We start from the raw sequence: 22,700 nt of genomic DNA, 5'->3' as shown, positions 1-22,700 counted from the left end.
GTTGATGGGCTGGGATCAATGTGGATAGGGCAGGAATAAGGAAAAAACAATTCAAATAAGAAGTTTTAGGATTGTCATTTTCACCAATTAAAAAAAAAAAAAAAGACCTCCTAGTAAAATGAGGTCAGGATACTTAAAATATTAAAAATCTATCTACAGCCAGAAGAAGATTCAAAGACTTCAAGGAGCCCCGTCGTTTCTGTTTCATCTCCTCACACGCCGGCACACAGTTACCTGGCAGAGCTCTTCAGCTACATCCAGCATTCCTTGTCGAAAGAAGTGCTCCACCATCACCTCATTGAGAAGCCTCTGACTGTCTGCCTGCCAGCAGCCATCTATTCCCACACTGCTAATGTCAGAATCAAAATTCTGAAAAAAAAAAAAAAAAAGAAAAGAAAAGAAAAAAAAATGATTCATGAGTTGACTAGGATATATCACTTCATATGATTTTCACCCCACCTAACAGAAAGAGTGCCCTTCGTTTCACTCAAATATCCCCAGTAAGGACCCAATTCAAATCATCTGCAGCCTATGAAAGAAGTTGTTTTTCCACTGCTCTTTTCTAAAACTTGTCACTCTCATTGACTGATCATTGTTAGAAGAGTAAAGGAGTACATTTTCAGAGGGTATTTTGGGAAAATACATACATTGAATGATTTCTGTGAATAAACTGGTTTCTACACAATACAGTAATATTTTCAGGTGTACAGTGCTACCTATAAAAACATATTCAATGCAGCATTGTCTAACTGGAAAAGAGAGAAAACCACTATGTCCAACATAGATTAAATAATCAAGGCACAGCCCAACAACTGTCATGCCAAGGTAGAGGATGGGGGTGGGAGAATGGCCAGGTAATTAAGAGAGCAGGCTCTGAGTCCAATCTACCTGGGTTTGAATCCTGGGTTCTCTAACTAGCTCTGTGATCTTGGCCAAATCAGTCAAGGTTTTTGAGACTTACCTGCCTTATCTTAAGTGGAGAAAATAACAATACCTTCCTATTATGGGCTGCATCTTAAAATTCCCATGTTCAAGTCCTAATTCCCAGTACCTCATTAAATTAAGATGAGGTCATTATGGTGGGCCCTAATCCAACAAGACTGGTATCCTTATAAAAAGAAAAAATTAGAGGACACAATAAGAACAGAAAAAAGACCCATGTATTATGGACTGAATATCTATATGTAATCCACACCCCCGCCACACACACACTTCAAATTCCTACACTGAAGCCCTAACCAGCAATGTGGCCATATTTGGAGATGGTTTGTGAGGAGGAGATAAAGGTTAAATGAAGTCATAAAGGTGCGGCCCTAATCCAGTAGTGCCTGTGCTCTTACAAGACAAGAGAAAAACACCAGAGTGTTCTCTCTCTACCCTGTGAGGACAAAGTGAGAAGGCAGTCATCTATAAGCCAGGAAGGAGGTTGTCTGCCCTCAATAGGAAATGAATTGGCCAGCACCTTGATCTTGGACTTCCCAACCTCCAGAACTGTGCAAAAAATAAGTTTCTATTGTTTAAACAACCTATGGTATTTTGTTTTGGCAGCTCAAACAGAATAAGACCCCATGTGAAGATACCAGAAGATGGCTATCTACCAGCCAAGAAGACAGACTTCAGAAGAAACCAACCCTGCCAACACCTTGATCTTGAACTTCTAATCTCCACAGCTGTGGAGAAATAAAGGTCTGTTTAAGCCACCCAGTCTGTGGCATTTTGTTATAGCAGCCCTAGCAAATTAATATACTCCTTTATTGGTTAAATGAAATGGTAGTTGCTACTATTCTAATATTAGTATTCATAAGGAAAAAGTGAGGTTCATTACTATATATCTACTAATATGGAAAAATGGCCATGACATCTTCAGTGAAAAAAAGTAAGTTTTACAAAATTATGACCCCATTTTTTTTTTTTTTTAAGATTTTATTTATTTATTTGTCAGAGAGAGAGAGGGAGAGAGAGCAAGCACAGGCAGACAGAATGGCAGGCAGAGGCAGAGGGAGAAGCAGGCTCCCTGATGAGCAAGGAGCCCGATGTGGGACTTGATCCCAGGACGCCGGGATCATGACCTGAGCCGAAGGCAGCTGCTTAACCAACTGAGCCACCCAGGCGTCCCTGTTTTTTTTTTTTAAAAGGGAATACTTGCAAATGGTTAGGAGAAAATCCAAAAGAATATACATTAAAGTATTAACAGAGATTATCACTGGAGATTACCACTTTCCACACGAGTAAATATTTCTTTTATGATAAACTAGAAGATTTTTTAAAAAACACCTATGTAAAGAGTTCCAATTTGGGTACAGTATGTAAGCACATTCCACCTTATCTGTCCCACTGAATGCAGTTATAAAATCAGGACAGAATGAAGGCAGCAGCTATTTGAGGACACTTAAAGAGTGATTATAGATCTTCCTCCATTTACGATGGGGTTAAATCCTGATAAATATAATGTAAACTGAAAATAACGTAAACTGAAAATGCATTTAATATAGCTAACCTACTGAACACCCTAGCTTAGCCTAGCCTATCTTAAACATGCTCAGAATGCTTACATTAGCCTACAGTGGGTAAAATCATCTAACACAAAACCCTTTTTACAACAAAGTATTGACTATCTCATGTAATCTATTCAATACTGTAATGAAAGTGAAAACCAGAATGGAATACGAATATAAAATGGTTCTAAGTGTACTGGTTGTCTACCCTTAGGACCACATGGCTGACTGGGAGGTACAGCTCAGTGCTGCTGCCCAGCATTCCCAAGAGTAACAGACACAGTATTGCCAGCCCTGAAAAAGATCAAAATTTAAAATTTCAAGTGCAGTTTCTACCGAATGCATATCGCTTTCACACCATCATAAAGTAAAAGAAAATTGTAAGTTTAATCATCCCAAATTAGGGGCCATCTACAGTATTAAGTGAATTGGGAAGGGGGTCACAGGACTAGTGGTGAGTTTACTACCTTTCTCCCTCTAATACCTCTCAGCCTGGATGCAATACAGCCAAAACACAGAACTAGGCACCCAGAATGTGGACTGAGAGTTCCAGGGGAAGCCCTCTAGTTCTAGCATGAGAAACAGGAATGGGTTTCTTCTGTCACCCAGAGAGGAAGGGAAATCACATGGTTTTTCCCTCCATTTTCTTACACCTCTAGCTCAAAGCAGTCTGATGGTACATTAGTTTTTTACTGCAACTTAAATCAACACAATTTTATCTCACAGCTTGACAGATCAGAAGACCAACATGCTCACACCGTTTCTCTGCTCCAGGTCCCAAAAAGCTGAAATCAAGGTGCCAGTGACCTAGGCTCTTATCTGGAGACTACAACATGAATCTGCCTCCAGGCTCGTTCAGGTTGTTGCAGAATGCAGTTCCATGCAGTTTTAAGACCAGGGTCCTTGATTCCTAACTGGCTGTAGGAGTTTGTTCTCAGCTTCTAGAAGCCACTCACATTCCCTTGCTCACGGCCCCATCTATCTTCAAAAGCCAACAACAGAGGTGACATCCCTCACACTCTGAATCTGCTTTCTTCTCTACCAACCTCTACTGTTTTTAAGGGCTCCTGTAAATTATTCCAGGCTCACCTAGATAATGTCCCTATTTTAAGATCAACTGCTTAGTAACCTTAATTATACCTGCAAAGTCCCTTCAAAGTACCTAGATAAATGTTTGAATAACCAGTCTACTACAGCAGGCAACCTAAAACTCAGGCACAGGGAGTTCTTCCTCTCCAATTAGAGGAGCTGAGGTCCCAAGAAGGGGAAAAAACTTCTACTGCATCTTTGCTTTCTGTCCTTCCACCACCTAGCCCCACATACAGGTATAGTCACAGTAAATATACAGAAAGTAGGGTAAACAAAGCCCCAGTTTTCTGGCCAAATGACCAAAAAAGTGGCCCCGGAGAACCCTAAAGTCCCAGTGAGATCATAGAGAGGGAAGAATTCAGAAAAGTGACCCCTTAAAGTTGTTTATGAACTCCTGGGCTCACTCTCCAGTTGCACATGCATGGGCTGACCCTAAGCAACATACCAGACCCTAAAAACTGAATTAGGGGACAGAACTAGATTCCAGGTGCCAGAATGGCCACTGGTTGACACACAAATAAGACATTTCTGAATAGCTTGGACACTGAAACCACAACTCACAGAAGACTGATCAGAACTTGTAGCCTGAACTCAACCAGGTTAATCGTCTGCTAAAAGAAAAATATCAACATTCTCCATAGTATTTAAACAAGACCCTGAGTCTTCTAACATAATACAGGTGACCCTTGAACAATTTGGGTTTGAACACAGATCCACTGCCACAGGAATTTTTTTTCTGATGAACACACTATAGCACTGTATATGTATTTTCTCTTATGATTTTCTTAATAACATCTTCTCTTCTCTAGCTTACTTTATTCTAAGACTACAGTACATAACAAATATACAAAATATGTGTTTATCAACTGTTTATCAGTAAGGCTTCCACCCAACAGTAAGTTATCAGTAGTTAAGTTTTGGGGGAGTCAAAAGTTTTATGTGGATTTTCAACTGTGCAGGGTGTTGTTCCAGGGTCAATTGTATTAAAAATGTCCAAGATTCGAGCCAAAATCATCTGTCAAAGAACCAAGAAAATCTCATATGTGAATAGATGGTTCAACAGACATCAATGCCAAGATGACAAAGATACTTGAAATCATTATTTTTTTTTTTTAAAGATTTTATTTATTTAACTGTGAGAGAGAAAGAGCATGAGCAGGAGGAGTGGGAGAGGGAGAAACAGACTCCCCGTCGAGCAGGCAGCCTGACATGGAGCTCAATGCCAGGACTCTGGGATCATGACCAGAGCCAAAGGCAGATGCCCAACTGACTGAGCCATCCAGGTGCCCCCATTAAACACTTTAAAGTTTTAAAAACTGCTTTATAAAGGAAGAGCAAACACTTTCAAACAAAAGACAGAAAGTCTGAGCAAAGACAGAAGACACAGTAATCAAAAGAAAAAACTCGTTGAATGGACTCAGGATCAGGATGGAGGTGAAAAAGCCGGTATCAACAGAAATTATCTAATCGAAACATTAATAAAATAGACTGAAAAAAATGAACAGAGCCTCATAGACCCACAGGACAAGACATCTAACATGCATGTCATCCCAGTACCAGAAGGAAAAGAGAGAGTAATGGAGAAAAAATAAAGAATATTTCCTGAACTTAGCAAAAGACATAAGCCTACAGATTCAAGAAGCTCAGCAAACTCGTAAAAGGATAAACTCAAAGAAATCCACACCCAGACACCTCACAAGCAAACTGCTGAAAACTAAAGACAAAGAAAAAAAATCTTGCAAGTGGCTAGAGAAAAGTGATGCATTGCTTATAGAATTCTCCACAGAAACCATGGAGACTAGAAAGAAATTACTCGACATTTTTCAATTGCTAAAAGAATGGTCCCAGAATTTTATGTCAAGTAAAAATATTCTGCACAAATGAAGATGAAATAAAAACATTCTTAGATGAAAGAAAGCTGAATTTGTTGCGAGAAGACCTGCTCTCAAAGAACTGTTCTAAATTCTTCAAACAGGAAGGAAATGATACCAAAAGCAAATTCTGAACATCAAGAGTGAAGAAAGCACAAGTCTACCTTGTGGTCTAAAAGCTTTCCCCAATCAGATACCACATCACACCTGTCAGAATGGCTAAAATTAACACCATAAGAAACAAAGGTGTTGGCGAGGATGCATAGAAAGGGGAACCCTGTTACACTGTTGGCGGGAATACAAACTGATGGAGCCACTCTGGAGAACCACCGGAGGTTTTTCAAAAAGTTAAAAATAGAACTGCCCTACAATCCAGTAACTGCACTACTAGGTATTTATCCAAAGGATACAAAAACGCAGATTCAAAGGGGTACATGCACCCTGATGTTTAGAGCAGCATTATCAACAATAGCCAAACTATGAAGAGGGCCCAAGTGTGACTGATGAATGGATAAATATGTGGTATATATACATAATGGACTACTACTAAGCCACCAAAAAGAATGAAATCTTGCGGGACGCCTGGGTGGCTCAGTTGGTTAAGCAGCTGCCTTCGGCTCAGGTCATGATCCCGGTGTCCTGGGATCGAGTCCCACATCGGGCTCCTTGCTCGTCAGGGAGCCTGCTTCTCCCTCTGCCTCTGCCTGCCATTCTGTCTGCCTGTGCTCGCTCTCTCTCAAAAAAAAAAAAAAAAAAAAAAAAAAAAAAAAAAAAAAAAAAAAAAAAAAGTTTAAGAATGAAATCTTGCCATTTGCAACAACATGGATGGAGCTAGAGTGAAGCCAGTCAGTCAGAAGAAGATAAATACCATATGATCTCACTCATATGTGGACTTTAAGAAAACAGATGAACATATGGGAAGGGGGAAAAGAAAAAAGGAGAGAGGGAAACAAGTCATTAGTGACTCTTAGTGACAGAGAACAAAGTGAGGGTTGATGGAGGAAGGTGAGTGATGGGCTAGATAGGTGATGAGTATTAAAGAGGTCACTTGTGATGAGCACCAGGTGTCATATGTAAGTGATAAATCACTGATTTCTACTCCAGAAATCAATAGTGCACAAATGTTAACTAATACAATTTAAGTAAAATAAAATAAAAAATAAAAGCCTTCCCTAACAAATTTTACTTTCACTCCCTAAATCTTACATAGGCATTACCCCCAATAAACTTCCTGTATTTTTTAAGCTTGCAAATTTAATGAGACTAGACTGTTTAGATTTAACTGATATTACAATCCTAGGTAATCACTGCTTAACTCAAACCAAGAAACACAAGATTATTTTATAGCACATACAAAAACAGGCAGAAACTGCTAAGCACCCACCATTTACAATTACCATAATGCAGGAGAGTTCTCCTCTCCAAAATTGAGCACATTCTTCTTTAAAGAGCTATCTACCCTTATTTTGGATGTCAAGCCAACAGTCTAAAACAAAACACATATAGTAAGACTCAGAATTACTCGGACAAAAACCAAAAATGAACAAGCAAAATTACTGTCAGAGTCTTAAATTTTTATTTACTTGCTTTTTATAGACCTCTTTCTTGGTCTAGTGGTCTAGTACTTAAGCTAAAGAATATTAATAACACAAAGTACCTAGATGCTAAAGCAATAGCTTCTACACACATACTAAACAGGCTGTCTCTAGCCTGAAGAAAAAGCCACAACTGCTTGCATAAGGCTAATTTCAAATCAGATTATCAGATTCTGCCTGTTGAGAGATGACTTTATAACAGTTCACCAATGCTTCTGAATAGATTATTATATCTTTATGCCGTCCATGCCCACTAGAACACTGGAAATGGAAATGGTGCTACTCCATTCGTCTTCCAGACTAGGGCAGAGGCCATAAGGGTGACGATGGCATAGACACTGTACCATATTTTCTGCCCCAGACAAATGACCACTCAAATGAATAAATGAATGAGTATCTGAAGATTACACAATTTATAACAAACTCCAGAATCTTCCTTATTTTTCTAAATGTCTAAGTGTACCCAACAAGCAAGAATCATTCAGACTACGTAAGAAAGATTCCTCACTGCTCTATCGACCTCATTCAATCCAAACATAGCTTTCAGATTTCCACTTACTCGTTCAATAATTATTCTCTAATCCCATCAACTCCCAACAAATTTATAAGTTGTCTGTTCTGCAGGAAAGAAATGAAACAACTTTGGAAGTTGTCATCTCAAAGGACAGACCATGTTAAAAGAGACTTATTTTATTTGGCAGTATAGAGTAAGTCCAAATTTTAATAGCTACCATCAGATAGTAACTGCTCAAGGAAAGAATTCCTTCAAATCTTCCCTTACTATACATTAAAAAAATTAATTTTGACTATCTGAAAATGTTAAAATGTAAGAGTTTAATATTTTAAAAAATTTAAACAGTCTTACTATGTTCCTCACATACCTTTATTTCCAAAAGGTACATCCTATGTCACTGCTACATGGGCAAGGAAAAAACTCAACCACCTTAAGCTGAGGATATCTCTACTACGTTAAAATTCTATAGCTTATTTGATAGTCTTGGAAAATATAACTAAATAGGAATAAGCAATGCATTAGATGAAATTTTCTGAGCTCCCTTCTACCATTCTGGATTTCCAGTTTAAACTACCAGGGTAGAAAAATAAACTACTTTCACAGCTTATTTTCTGCTCACATGTAGTAAAAATTAAAAGTTAAAATTGTATAAAGAGGTTGAGGAAATGCAGCGTAGTGCTAGAACTCCTTTTGTTATAACTGTATGTTCTTACTGTTGCATCAGTGTTAGGATCAGTTCCAGCTTCTGTTGCTAGGTGACCAAACTCGTCTGCATGGCTGCAGGAAATAAGCAGCATTGCAAACAAGCCAAGAAGTGGCTAATAAAAAGAAATACCTATTATTAGTCCTTCTGTTTTACTGTACTTTTTTCCTTTAACATTTTTAAAGAAAAAACTTGAAAAGATGTTCTTAAATGTGAAAGCAGGATCCAAGCAAGAATCAAGAGCAAAAGAGCACCCATTTAAGGGTGTGTCTGCCTGACAAGGCTGTTATAGCTTAGAAAGAAATTCAAGAACACATTAATTCATACACTAGCTCATGGATGTACTTTCAATGCCATTTATATTTTTGATTATTTTAAGTTTAAAAATCTGGAAGCTGAAGGGTGCCTGGGGGGGGGTTTAGCTGGTTAAGCGTCTGACTCTTGGTTTTGGCTCAGGTCGTGACCTCAGAGTCATAAGATCGAGCCCCTCATCTGTCTGTGCTCCATGTGGAATCTACTTGAGATTCTCTGCCTCTCCCATCTCCCCTGCCCACACGCCTGCTCTCTCAAATAAACAAATAAATACAACCTTTTAAAAATATACATATATCTAAACAAATAAATAAAATCTGGAAGGTGAGACAGAGAAGGAGTAAATAACTTTAATAAAACATTATGAAACTATGGAATCTAAACAGATCATCCTATCTCCTTGGCTACATCATGAACATACTGACAAACTGGTTAGTTTGAGGATTGGCTTTGACAGTTCACCATCCAAAATGAATACATTTCTGGAATAGTTTATGAAATTGTAATTTTTTTTTTTTAGTAGGCTCCATGCCCAGCATGGTGCCCAAACCCACAACCCTGAGATCAAGACCAGAGCTGAGATCAAGAGTCGGACACTTAACTGACGAAACCAACTGACAAGGCACCCCTGAAATTATAATTCTTGAGCAGACAGTGGTAACAATACATGATAAAATTCAGTATTTCTTTTAATTCTTAAGTACCAATTCTTTAAAAAAAAAAAAAAAACCTCCCCCACCTACTTTTGAAGGAAAATTTGTGTATGAACCCAAAAATGTGCTATTGTAGCACCTGCTAAGCATCCAGTTAATCTGGTTTAGCAGTGAGGGACAGAGATAGACCACAAAGGATACTTAACAGGGAATCAAGAAACCTGGATTCTGGTTCCATTCAGTCTGGGAAAAGATACCTACTTTATATACATACATACATACATACTTAACATACAGCCAAAAGAGGTGTGGTTTTTTAAAAATTCCTCCCAATATTAGGATAAAATAATCAGAACTACTCCCTAACAGTAATAAAGACAAACAACCTAACTGAAAAAAAAAAAAAGAAAAAAAAAAAAAAAGGACAAAAAACGAGCAAGAAATTCACTAAAGGGAGAAATTCTGAGAGTAAAAAACTTGGAAAGATGCTCAACCCCAAAGATGATGATGGAAATGCAAATTTACACAACTAGCTAAATTAATCAGATGGCTGTGAAATATTCCAAAATATTTTAAGTCTGATAATACCAAGTGTAGGCGAGAACTGAGAAAAGAGAACTGTTGTTTAATACATGTTTGGTAGGACAGTAATTTACTATAAGCCCTTCAGGGAAAAATTTAGCAAACCTAGTAGAGCTGATTATGAGGCACATGGTCTCAAATGAAATAATCCATATTTGGGCATATACCAGCCAGTGGTGCCTTGCAAACTATGGCTGGAAAATAAATTCAGGAGTGTGTCATAATCAGCATTTGTAGATGCATTTCTAGATGGAGATGCTACCTTCTAAAACGTTCCATTCTGTCTTCTGTATGATATTCATACTCTTATGAAGGTTTTCAAAGTTAAAAGACAGGCAGGCTGTAATCTAACTACCTGTCACATTTGCATCCTTACCCCTCACAATTATTTTACATATTATTTCACATACCTTTCTGCTTTGGTCAATCTGCTGCCCCAACTGCCTCCTTATCTGAACAGATGGCAGAAATTTGAGGGACTACTTTACTAATTTTCCCAAAGATGGCACATACCTCTTCCTACTCTAGATGCACAGGAGAGACATTTATACACACATGGGATGCCCAAGGGCACTCACCAGTTGTTAATTCTCTCAAGGAACTCCACTTGAGGAAGTTTCTTCAAAGTCATAAAATCTTAAGTATTTACTCAGTTCCTCCACCTGCTTTCTAGTTCTTTGATCAAAGTTTTCACATCTGTATCTGTGGACAATGATCCCTATCTTAACAAGTGTTGCTAAAGACTAACTAAATATTGTACACCAAAATATCTACTGGGACTTAGCCACAGTAAGCTTTCAGTACAACAGTAGGTGAATTGGAGAACCAGGCCCTGCCATCAAATCTTCTGATTCTACATTGAAAAGAGTCTTCATTTTAGAAAACATTAAACAAAAAATATTAACGGGGCATTAAAAACCAAATTCATTCATTTAAAAATCACCTGAATACAATTACACACTGTATTAGGTGGCACAACTTAATGGGTGTAAGGTCCCTTTTCCCTCTCAAACCAAACCTGACTTGGATGTTAGATCAAGTAAGCTATTTCACCTGCTAGTCTCAGGCAAAAGTGGGCCCATACCACCTCCAGGCCCAGTGGGATTCTCTGATCCTATCCTAAGATGAGACCTAACTGCAAAGGTCTAAGCTTTCTTCTGTGAACTAGACTATAATGCAAACAATTATCATTATCAACTAAAGAATGTCGTTTCAGTCTGCTCAGAGCAGAGTAAGAACAGCATAGGCCCAGAGCTTAGAGCTAATCATGTTGTGTAACAGATGGCAAAGAAAACAGAACTTAACTCATCTTTTCTTTTGAGAATGATCTTTAGACTGAAAAAGACAAAACCAATATTGTTTCACAGAAACTGGAGCCGGATAAAAGTGAAGAGACCCAGAGAGCATCTAGCTGCTTGTATGAGTTGGGACTCTTGGTTCATACAAACAGTAATCTCCTTTGCCCAAACCCTGGATTTGAGGAAAGGCTCAGGTAACCAGGGATAGGTATGAAGGTAGCTGAACCTCGAAAGATGTTCCCTCCCCACCTCTTGCCTCTACTTCTCTCTGAAGAATTTTGTTTCCCACAACAGACCACATTCTTTCAGGGGCTACTAATCACTTCTAGGCGTACATATTCCCAGCCCTTCTGCCCGTAAGAGCTCTGAAGAGAAAGATCCTAAGAGAGGACTTTGAGGTACTCACCCTGGAGCAAACAACTGTGGCCAAGCTTGGGTAGGTCAGATCCATCCCCAGACCATGCAACTGTGGCCAAACCCAGTAAGTATAGAGAATGTAGCTGTTCTTAGTCCAAATCACATAATTTTAAAACAACACCTTCCATCTTGACCGCAAAGATAGGAGACCTTTACTAAATGCCTTGCAAAAATTTAGACACCTAGTCTACTGCATTTTCTTAGATTACTCGCTAGTAGTTCACAGAGAAGAGTTAGTTTGAACATGTTTTATTTTAGTCTTAGGGAATATGTTCCTGGCTTTTTAATCATTGCTGTCTTTTTTATAACTTTGTTAACCATTCCTTTTCAGTAATTCTAAAAATTCAATACTCAAAGTATATTATCAATTTCTCTGTTTATATTTCAGAAATCAACTTAGCTCTTTTTTTAAATCAGAGTGCATTTTTTATTTCTAGTCATTTCAATTTCCTTTTCCCTTCATTAACAGTAACATCTCTCTACTATATAAAGATTTATCCATTACATAATAACCGAAGTTTAGAGCTAGTATATACCTGATCTCACCCACTCTGTATCTCAGCTACTATTTAAGGCCAAATCCAACACCTTCTCTCCCATTGGTATTTTCTTCTCTTCTTATACCCCAGTCATACCTACATAAAAGGCAGTTCCAGATGGCTCACCCAGAACTATCTTAAATATTCTATATTTTGCTTTTTATGGCATTACTCCATTTTTTAACAGTCAGCATTTTAACTCACCCATGTAGATGCTCCATCTACTGGAAGAAGATCAGTTTAGGCTGACGTTTTTTAAAAACTATTTTTAACACTTATTTCCCCCCTTAAAGCACTACCAGCCCTGCAATGGCCTGATTTCCCAGTGTAGCACTCATGAGTGAGATCTTTTTCCAAATACTGATTCACCACTTCCAAGCTGTTCACCTGGGGTATGTTACTTAATATCTAAGTCTTAAAATGGGAATAATGTACCTACAGCATGTAATATAAATATATGTACAGCACCCAGCTCAACAGTCAGAGCATGGTCAACACTCAGTAAGTGACAGCTATTATCTTCCTTCCTCTGACTTCTCCTTAGTCTAATTTCATCCTATTTAATGAGGTCACACAAATTCTCAACTGCTTATATCATTCACTCCCTTTTTCCCTAACCTCCTTTAATCAAATCCTTAGGCCTTCCATCAACCCTATTCTTGATAAGGCAGCCAATACAAAAGAGCCAGTCCCCAAGGGTCTTTCACAGGAGTCCAGCATCTCTGTTGTTCAGCCTCTTTCTTAGTACTACAGAAAACCACATCTCACTCTGCTGTCTGAAATCTTGCCTGTTCCAAGTCAATTTTTTTTTTGAAGACTTTATTTATTTATTTATTTAGAGGGAGCATGTGTGTGGGCGGGGGAAAGGGCAGAGGGGGAGAGAGAGGAAGAGAGAAAGAGAGAAGCAGATTCCACAATGAGCACGACCCCAAAGATCACAACCTGAACTAAAAGCAAGAGTCGGACACTTAACCAACTGAGCCACCCCGGTGCCCCCAAAGTCAAATTTAAGATACCAACTCCACAATACTTAAAGAGCACAATGATCTTCCCTTTACTTCACAAATAAATAGAGTGAATCCCATGCGAATTTATCTTACGTTGCCTCAGAATTTTCCCAGCTCTTTTATGTGTACCAGTAGCATTCTTACATGACCGAACTAGACTATACTCTTCTAAAGAACATGGTCTATGTATTTTGCTTTCAACTATCCCATAACAATGTCTAAATTTAGACAGTTTAAAATCTTAGCCCTATTTATTTCAACATACACACATACGTATTTAAAGCAGTAATGATTTTATTAACTTTTCTTACTTAGGAAGAAGTAAACTCAAGAAAACTCAAAAGACTTAAACACTGAAGTAAAAGCCCTAAGCAGGAGAGAATTCTAGATGTTCTTAACATGGAAGAGGAAATTAAAAATAGGCCAAGACATTGTTTTTACTAAAAATAATCTGCCACAGAATCCAATATCTGATATTATTTATTTTAAATAGTGATCATACTATGGGCCTCTGAAAACAGTCAACACATTAAGGCAGAAATCCTCAATAATTTTTTATGTTCACAAAATTAAAAGCCAGAAAGTGCCTTGGCTAACACCACAAACCTCTTTTCTGCTTACATTAAGTGATGACTAAAGAACTTTTAAGTGATGACTAAAGAACTTTAAAACAAGCATTAAAACATTAAAGGACAAAAAAATCATTAAGCATGTCAAAAATTCACTACGGTTCCTCACTCAAAACCAGCCTCTCATAAAGGAATCACCAGCGTCTTTGCCCTTCTCTTGGCAGGGTGGGAACATAGATCCACAACAGGGTGCTGCTCACAGGCTGCTGGACAGCATTCCAGTTTATTACTCAAGTCTGTTTGTGGGACTTAAAGGCCTGGGCCACAATGGTTTCAGCTTCATCCTGTCAGCTCACATCAGCCCACAGGAGTCCACCCAGCCTTGTCACAACAGGTGGCCCTGGAAGCTTGTACAAATTTTCCAGGTCCAGACTACAAGTCCGTGGAGTCTTATATGACAATAGCCTACACAGAATTCCTCAAGTATGTGAGAAGCACAGTGTCTAGGTAGTTCTAGTGGGGTAACAGCTTCCTGTTACAGCTCAGGGTAAAGAGATGCTCCTACCCCAGAAAAGAGGGAGGTAGGAAGGGAGAAAGATGCACTGAAAGATGGTAGAGAAGGGAGTTAAAAGATCCAGGCTTTCTTCTGTGTCCCAGAACCATAATTCAACAAACACTTACCAGTATCAACTTAACAATGTAGTTTCATAGGATGGATCAGAAGAATCTGGAATCCAGGTCACCTAGAACCTAAACTACTTTCACAGCAACATAAAACCACACACAAAAAACTTTTTACTTAAAAAAGCCCTTATTACTTAACATGACAAAAATGTCCTCAAAAGAGAAATGAGTAAATTAAAATACATAATTAGGAACATTCACCTCAAACATACCCCCACCAAAAAAGCCAGATGTAGATTATGCATTATGCATTATGCATTCCCTTGGTATCCATTCTCAAAGGGATTCTTCTGTTTCTAGCACCAAATACACTTAAATGCTTTGTCTCAAAGATTAGCCAAAATACCTGACAACAATTATGAATATTTGTAAAGACTTGCTAGATCAGGAAGACATGCTTTACAAGTCACCATTAGTTAGGTGGATAAGAGTAAAAAGAAGGTTCTAATAATCTGACAGGACAATAGGCACAATCTAGGAAATGGGGACACACGGTTACCTATCAGTGACAGAACACAAATTTGGTGAATCGCTGGCGCCCATGCTCTGGATCCTAGTGGCCAGCAGTCCACACACTTGAGATATGGCTGCGGCCATCCTCACCTCTCTTGAATCTGGGATCTCTCCTCCGATACTTTCTCTGATTCGCTGCCATGAAAACTTCAGCTCTTCCCACTATCATGGCATCTTCTGGTCTTGCTGTCCCCACCCTCTGTCATTAACTACAAGCAGCCTGATGGTCAAGCAGATGCCTTCTGTTACCTCCAAGGGTTTCAACCATCAGAATCACTAGATTGCCTTGGTCACTGTCAGCCATCAAAACCTGAAGCTTCCGGGCGCCTGGGTGGCTCAGTGGGTTAAGCCGCTGCCTTCGGCTCAGGTCATGATCTCAGGGTCCTGGGATCGAGTCCCGCATCGGGCTCTCTGCTCGGCAGGGAGCCTGCTTCCCTCTCTCTCTCTCTCTCTCTCCCCCCCTCTCTGTCTACTTGTGATCTCTCTCTCTTTAAAAAAAAAAAAAAAAAAAAAAAAAATCTTTAAAAAAACAAAAAACAAAAAAACAAACCTGAAGCTTCCTAGACACCACCTAGAGCAGCTGAAGGTCCCTCACCCACAGTGACTTAAGACCCTCTCTAAAGTGCCCCACCACCATTCCAGTGAGCCCTTAAGCTAGTACATACCAACTGAAGGCTTCCAATGCCATAGCCCCCAGAAGGTCTGATGTCAAAGCCACTTCCAAAGCTGTGTGCACTCTCTTGGGGTCACCAAACAGGCAGCACAACATCAAAGTTCTTTCAGAGAATACGCAATGCTTTCCCAGCCTTTGCTAGCAAATGCCATCACTAATCCAAAGATGGTGCTGCTGCTGCCAGGACTACTTCTCAGGCCTCTTTTGCCAAGTTGAAACCCTCAGCATTATGGGAATGGTGAAAGCTCTCTGAAAGGTCACTAACACTTCTGTAAACCACAGCTTACCCAAACAATCCTTAGAGCCCCTGCCACACACAGTCTGGCTACACTGTACCTGACCAGTTAACAAAACCTCCTTAGAAGCAGATAGTTCTGCCTTAGACTGCCTCGAGTCTAGCCCTTCAAGACTACTGCTCTACAGGGTAATTTCTAAAAGGTAAGCTTACCCATGAGTTAGACAAAGTCACCCCCTGGATTCCATGAGTTTCTGTTTACATCATAGCTACTAGTTCTCCTACATTCAGACTAAGAAGCAAATCTTAGGACTGGTTTTGCTTTTACAAAGAGCTCTCCCAAAAGTTCTTCCTATCTTCCCACAAGTTTACAATGTGTCAAAAAAAATCCGTAAAAAAATAAATCCATGAACAATTACAAATTCTCCAATGGCTGATGTAGTCAGAGGTATCACACAGTAACCTTAGGCCCTGTCTCTTAGGCCCCACTATGAACTCCAAGGGCAAAACTGGCCCAGTGCTAAAAATAACCACTTATAAGTAAACCACTAAGTCACAGATTCAAGAGATGTCACCAGAACAATCACCCAACAGAAGTGGACTGGCCCTGCAGCTAGCAACCAATCCACTCACTCACACAGAAAGCAACAATGGAGAAAAGCAACTAGCATGTACACAGGAAGACAATAGTTAGGATGATGCAAGGGTGTTCTCCTAATAACCCCACAAGAGAGACAGTCACTGCCAATGAACTATTCAGGAAGTAGGAAGTTACTTCTGTAAACATACTTTCTCAGAGGAGTTAAAGTTTCTTTGGAAATTTACTCACCTTGATACAAGGAACTGTAGTCATATAAACAAATGTTTTTATTTTTGTTTTTTTAAATAGCAAAAGAAAACTCTAAGAGTAATATAATAAAACCAAATCTGAAAAAGTTAAAGCCAGGATGAAAGGACTAGCATAAAAGAATTATTATCAAAGCAGTGCTAGGAGAAGACGGATGATGTTAAAAAAAATCCCAGACACTTCCTTCAACACCATACCTTATCAATGGCTTTTCCAACACGAGAAACACTGCTGTGGATGTCTTTGTGGTCTGAGGCCAGTTTTTGAACAGTGTCCTTTATTCTCTTACAGCATTGTGTCAAAACAAGTGAAAGTGTCCCTGATAATTCAGCATCTTGGCCTATAAAAAAATAAAGAAATAAAGAGAAAGACTGGTTACTGACGAAAGCAAACCCAAAGATGGCAAAATTCAAACAGGCCGTTTAGAACATGAAAGTTGGAAGAAAAGTGAAGAAAAACAAATATCTGCTTTGAAGCAGATGGTCACATTCATAGATAACATTTTTCAAGTGAATGCTAAGAAAGTTATCTTAATTTATTTTTTGGAATAAATAAGAAAACTTTACTATGAAATAAGCCACTTTTGTAATTACCAAAATAGCACAGACTGTGAATGATACTGCCAAGGCATTTTTCAGAAAATATGTCTTACTGAATAAACTCAGTTATCCCAACCACTTAAGCTGTTCAAGTCATCCTCAATACATTTTCATTGTTATTCAATTTCCTAAAAGAGAGATTTAGTCTAAATGCTTTATATTCTGTATAAAGAAGTAGAAAAGAAAACCCAACAAACTTCCGTGGATACCATGTTGAAAGAGTGGATACAGCAGAAAAAGAGTTAACATATCCCCATCTATATGGCACAGTGAGCCATTCTTATCAGGGTTCCCCACCACCCTAACTGGTAAGAGTGGCTCACTATTCCTAAACTGTACAATGAGGCTCATGCTGAATTCCTGCTTTCCTTTTGAGACTCTGGAATTTTAGTATGTGCTACGCTGACGGTGCCTATATGATCAGTCCCCAGTGAACACCATGAGCACTATGCCTCTAATGAGCTTCCCTGGTAGATAACACTTCACACTTGTTACAATTTGATGCTGGAGGAATTAAATGTGCCCTGCTTGTGCGACTGACACTCCGCTGAGAGAAAACTCTTGGAAATTTTCTCCTGCTTCCTCTGTACTTTGCCCCATGAGCCTTTCCCCTTGGCCGATTTTGCTTTGTGTCCTTTTTGCTGTAGTAAATCTTAGCTGTGAGTGTGACTACATGCTGATTCCTATGCATCCTCCTAGTGATCAATGGAACATAAAGGTGGTCTTGGGGACCTTGATACACACAATAAATCAATTTAAAGTTACTACAGTTTATATCATCTTTCCCAGCGCTACCTCCTCAGGAAAAGGAGAGGAGAAGAAGGTGGGAGAAGAGTGAACATTTGTTAATTACCTCATATATCTACATATCCCCACCTGTGAGCAACAGGTCTGGCTTCTGAACTACAGCAGTGGTTCTTAAACTCAAATTTACATCAGAATCACCTGAAGGTCTAAGTTAAAACAAAGGAGTTAGACCTCCATCCCTTGTATTTAATTCAAGAGGTCTGGGATGGGGCTGAAGAATCTGAACAAGAACCACCCAAAATGACAGCAGCCCTAGGATGTCCATTCATCCAACAAATACTTATTGAGCAAGATACCTTCCGGTGAACAACACAAAATAAGTCAATTATATATAGTAGAACAAAAGAGGGTATATTCTATTGGGGGGGGAAGCACTGTAAAAGAGATGGGGAGTGTATGTGAGCTGAACAATTACAATCTTAAACACAGTGGATAGGATAGAAAGCAGCCATGAGGCTACTGTGGGGATGAAAGGTGGCAGAATTTGCCACTCCAAAATATGTTTCTTTGCCATAAGGATTATTTTGAGCATATTATTATGAGAAACAGCAGATACAGGAAAAGTTCTAAAAACAGAGCAGAAGTCACCCTTTTGTAAGGGAAATTTACAATTATGAGGGAAATTCCATTCATAAGTCTCCCTCTCCACCCACGTAGAGAAGAATGGCTCTAAATCATAAGAAACTTATCAGTGAAGAAGGTTCAGACTTATATTTGCATAACAAACCTTACTTTTGTTTACTGTGCATTTCCTGATAAACTGGCTTCCCCACCTTTCTTTCATCTTTAGCTAAAGATGGTACTTAAGCTTGAACTCTAAATCACTTCTTTGAGTTACTCACTTTTCTCTGAGAACCTCCCATGTATACATAAAGTATACATGTTAATAAACTGTTTTTCTCTTGTTAATCTGCCTTTTATTACAGGGGTCTCAGTCAAGAACTCACAAGATTAAAAGAAAAAGTATTTCTCCTCCCTTTCAGGGGGAAAGCATTCCAGGCTGAGAGGATAAACGTCCTTACAGGAATATACCAAGATTATTTAAAGAATAGCCAAAAAGCCAGTGTGGCTAAAGCAGATGTCTGGCAAAGAAAAACAGGAGGAGAAAAAGTGTAAGAGATAATGGGGGTCCCGATCTTGCAGGGCCTTTCTGGCACTGTAAAGACTTTAGCTTTTATTCTGCATGAAAGGGTACCACTGCAAGGTTTTGAGCAGAGCAGGTACATAAACTGACACATTTTAGTATGGTCTTTCTGACTCAAGACAGGAATACAAGAACAGAAGAAGGAAGAGAAGTTAGGAAGCTGTGGCAGCAATCCAGGTAAGAGGGCAGTGGCTCAGCCCAGGGTGTAAGATGCGGAGGTGGTGAGAAGTGTCTGGATTCTGGATATATTCTGAGGGCAAAGCCAACAGGATTTCCAGACTGAGTATGAAGGAAGAGAAGGACTCCCAGATGATTCCAAACTTGTTTTTTCAGTTTAAGTCAAGTAGAAAGATGGAATTGTCTTAAATTAGAATGATAAAGATTAAAAGCTGAGCAGGTATGAGAGGAAGGAAGAGATAAGGAGTTCAGTTTGGGGCTTGTTAAACTTGATATGTAAGTAGTCACTTCAGCGCACATGTAGAGTGTGTTAGATTTATAAACCTGGAGTTCAAGAGCAAACACAGGGCTGGATATATAAATTTGTGAGTCACTGGCATGTAGGTGATGCTTCAAGCCATGAGGTGGCTGGGTGGCTCAGTCAGTTGAGCGTCCAAGTCTTTGTTTTGGCTCAGGTCATGATCTTATGGGTCCTGGGATCAAGACCCATGTTGGGCTTTGAGCTCAGTGATGAGTCTGCTTGAGATTCTCTCTCCCTCTTCCTTTGTCCCCCTCCCTGCACTGTCTTGCACTCTCTCTCTAAAACAAACAAATATTTAAAAAAATAATAAAGCCATGAGACTAAATGAAGACATCAAAAGAGTCAGTACAAACAAACAAAAAAAAAAGTGATAAAAGATGGGAGTAACCAACTCTGTTATGTGCTCTGCTATGTCAAGTAAGATATAGACTGAGAACAGACCGCTGGATTTAAAATGTGGAAGTTATGTGTGATCATGACAGAACAGTTTCTCTACAGTTTGAAGGGAAAAAAAAAAACCCAGGAAGTTGTAAGGACTGTGAAGAGGGAATATAAGTCTAGTTCAGTGACAACCACTGGGAGATGTAAAAAGATAAGCAAACAGAAGATAGATACAAAATACCATAAGATACCCAATGCAATATGATGTAACCAAAATAAAAACTGTCCTCTTCTCTAGATACAATTGCACAAAGTATGTTTCAGGTGCTTCCAACTTCTAATAACATAATTTAGGCTAAGAGAAGACTTGGTAATTCAGGAAAAATTTCAAAATCTCTATAAAAGGTATTCCATACATACTTTGAGCCAAATGAATCTAACTGCTTCAGTAGCTCTACTCTGGTCATTTCTGTATCTAAACCTTACCTAACCTCAATACCTTCATCTCCTCTATGAACCTCTCTGCTCATAGATTTACTCGGTCTTCTCAATTCCTAATGAATTCTGTTCTCTCCACCTTTCCTCTAACACTTAATTGAAACCCACTCAACAATATCATGTATAATTCCATCACCAGTATCAATTAGATATATAAGTCCTGAGCAAAGACAGGTTCTTGTTATAAACTAAATATTCCAGTCTTATCACATGCCTTGCACAGTTTTTTCTTTTTTTTTTTTTTAAAGATTTTATTTATTTATTTGACAGACAGAGATTACAAGTAGACAGAGAGGCAGGCAGAGGGAGAGAGAGGAGAAAGCAGGCTCTCTGCTCCAGAGAGCCCGATGCGGGGCTCGATCCCAGGACTCTGGGATCATGACCTGAGCCGAAGGCAGAGGCTTTAACCCACTGAGCCACCCAGGCGCCCCGGACAGTTTTTTCTTTCTTTCTTCTTTTTTTTTTTTTTTAAAGATTTTACTTATTTATTTGACAGAGAGACACAACAAGAGAGCGAACACAAGCAGGAGGAGTACGAGAGGGAGAAGCAGGCTTCTAGCTGAGCAGGGAGCCTGACGTGGGGCTCAATCTCAGGATCTTGCAATCATGACCTGAGCCGAAGGCAGATGCTTAAGGACTGAGCCATCCAGGCGCCCTGCCTTGCACAGTTTCATACACTATTAATATAAGTATGTGGATTGACAGTAACTAAAGCAAGGAAAGAACAGTTAAAAAGAATGCCATATTTAACAAATGATGCTGGAATAAGCAGATATCCACATGCAAAAGAATCATACCATATAAAAAAATTAACTCACAACGGAATGAATACCTAAAGGTAAGAGCCAAAACTATCAAATTCTTAGAAGAAAGTGGGTGTATTCTCAACCTTGTATTGGACAATGGTTTCTTAGGTATGACACCAAAAGCACAAGTAACAAAAATAAATAAATAGGTAGAGAGATAGATAAATAAATAACTCCTAGAATGACAGAGAACTGTTACAATCTAACAAGACAACCCCATTTAAAAATGAGCAGGGGCAACTGGGTGACTCAGTCAGTTAAGTGTCTGACTCTTTGATTTCGGCTCAGGTCATGATCTCAGGGTCCTGGGATCAACCCCCACGTGGGGCTGTGCACTCAGCATGGAAATCTGCTTGCCCATCTCTCTGTGCTTTTCCGCCTGCTCACCTGTGCATTTGCACAAATAAATTCTTAAAAAATAAAAATGGGCAAAGAATTTGAACATTTTTTTCCTCAAAGAGGAAAGACAAATAACCAATAAACACAGGAAAAGATGTTCAACATTATTAGTCAAAAGAAAAATGCAAATCAAAACTACAAAGAGAAACTACTTCACACCCACTGGGATAGCTATAATGAAAACGATGGACAACAAAAAGAGTCGGAGAGGATGCGGAGAATTTAGAACCCTCACACATTGCTGGTGGGATGTCATATGGTGCAGTGACTAAAGAAAACAATCTGACAGTTCCTCAGAAAGTTAATAATAACATATAATAACATAATAACCATATGATACAGGAATTCCACTGCTAGGTACATACCTGAGAGAAATGAAAACGTATGTCCAGACACAAACTTGTATAGGAATGTTCACAGCAGCATTATTCATACTAGCCAAAAAGTGGAAACAATCCCAATGTCCAAATGGTGACTGGGTAAATGTGGCATAGTCACATAATGGAATATTTATTCAGCCATAAAAAGGAACGAAGCTCTGATACATGCTAAACACAGACGAACCTTGAAAAGACTGTGTTGATTGGAATAAGCCAGATACAAAAGGCCGTAAGTATATAATTCACTTATATGAAATCTCTAAATCCAAAGACAGTAGTAGATTCACAGGGGCCAGAGGCTAGCAAAGGGTAGAATTGAGAGTGAATGTTAGTAAGTATGAGGTTTCTTTGGGAGTGATGAAAATGTTCTGGGATTAGATAATGGTTATGGCTGCACATTTCTGAATATATTAAAAGCTAGTGAATAACAGCCTTTATTTATTTATTTTTAAAGATTTTATTTATTTATTTGTCAGAGAGAGAGAGAGAGAGAGGGAGAGAGAGCAAGCACAGGCAGACAGAATGGCAGGCAGAGGCAGAGGGAGAAACAGGCTCCCTGATGAGCAAGGAGCCCGATGTGGGACTTGATCCCAGCGTCCTGGGATCGAGTCC

General features: G+C 39.0%; 1 protein-coding gene across 3 annotated transcripts in view; it reads right to left on the bottom strand.

Moving 5' to 3' along the window:
• The window catches only part of LOC111148095 (required for meiotic nuclear division 5 homolog A), a 60,641-nt gene that overhangs the window by 22,101 nt on the left and 15,840 nt on the right, over window positions 1-22,700 (bottom strand). For all 3 annotated transcript variants that reach the window (XM_022504498.1, XM_022504496.1, XM_022504497.1), the window contains exons 2-3: window positions 16,794-16,936; window positions 235-369 (exon numbers count right to left, since the gene is read on the bottom strand). In XM_022504498.1, coding sequence (XP_022360206.1) covers window positions 235-369; window positions 16,794-16,936 — 278 coding nt within the window. The remainder of the gene's footprint in view (window positions 1-234; window positions 370-16,793; window positions 16,937-22,700) is intronic.

This window comes from Enhydra lutris, unplaced genomic scaffold (genome assembly GCF_002288905.1).
Source record: "Enhydra lutris kenyoni isolate GAN:26980312 unplaced genomic scaffold, ASM228890v2 scaffoldscaffold18, whole genome shotgun sequence".
NCBI lineage: Eukaryota > Metazoa > Chordata > Mammalia > Carnivora > Mustelidae > Enhydra > Enhydra lutris.
This window is presented reverse-complemented; position numbering and strand designations above follow the sequence as displayed.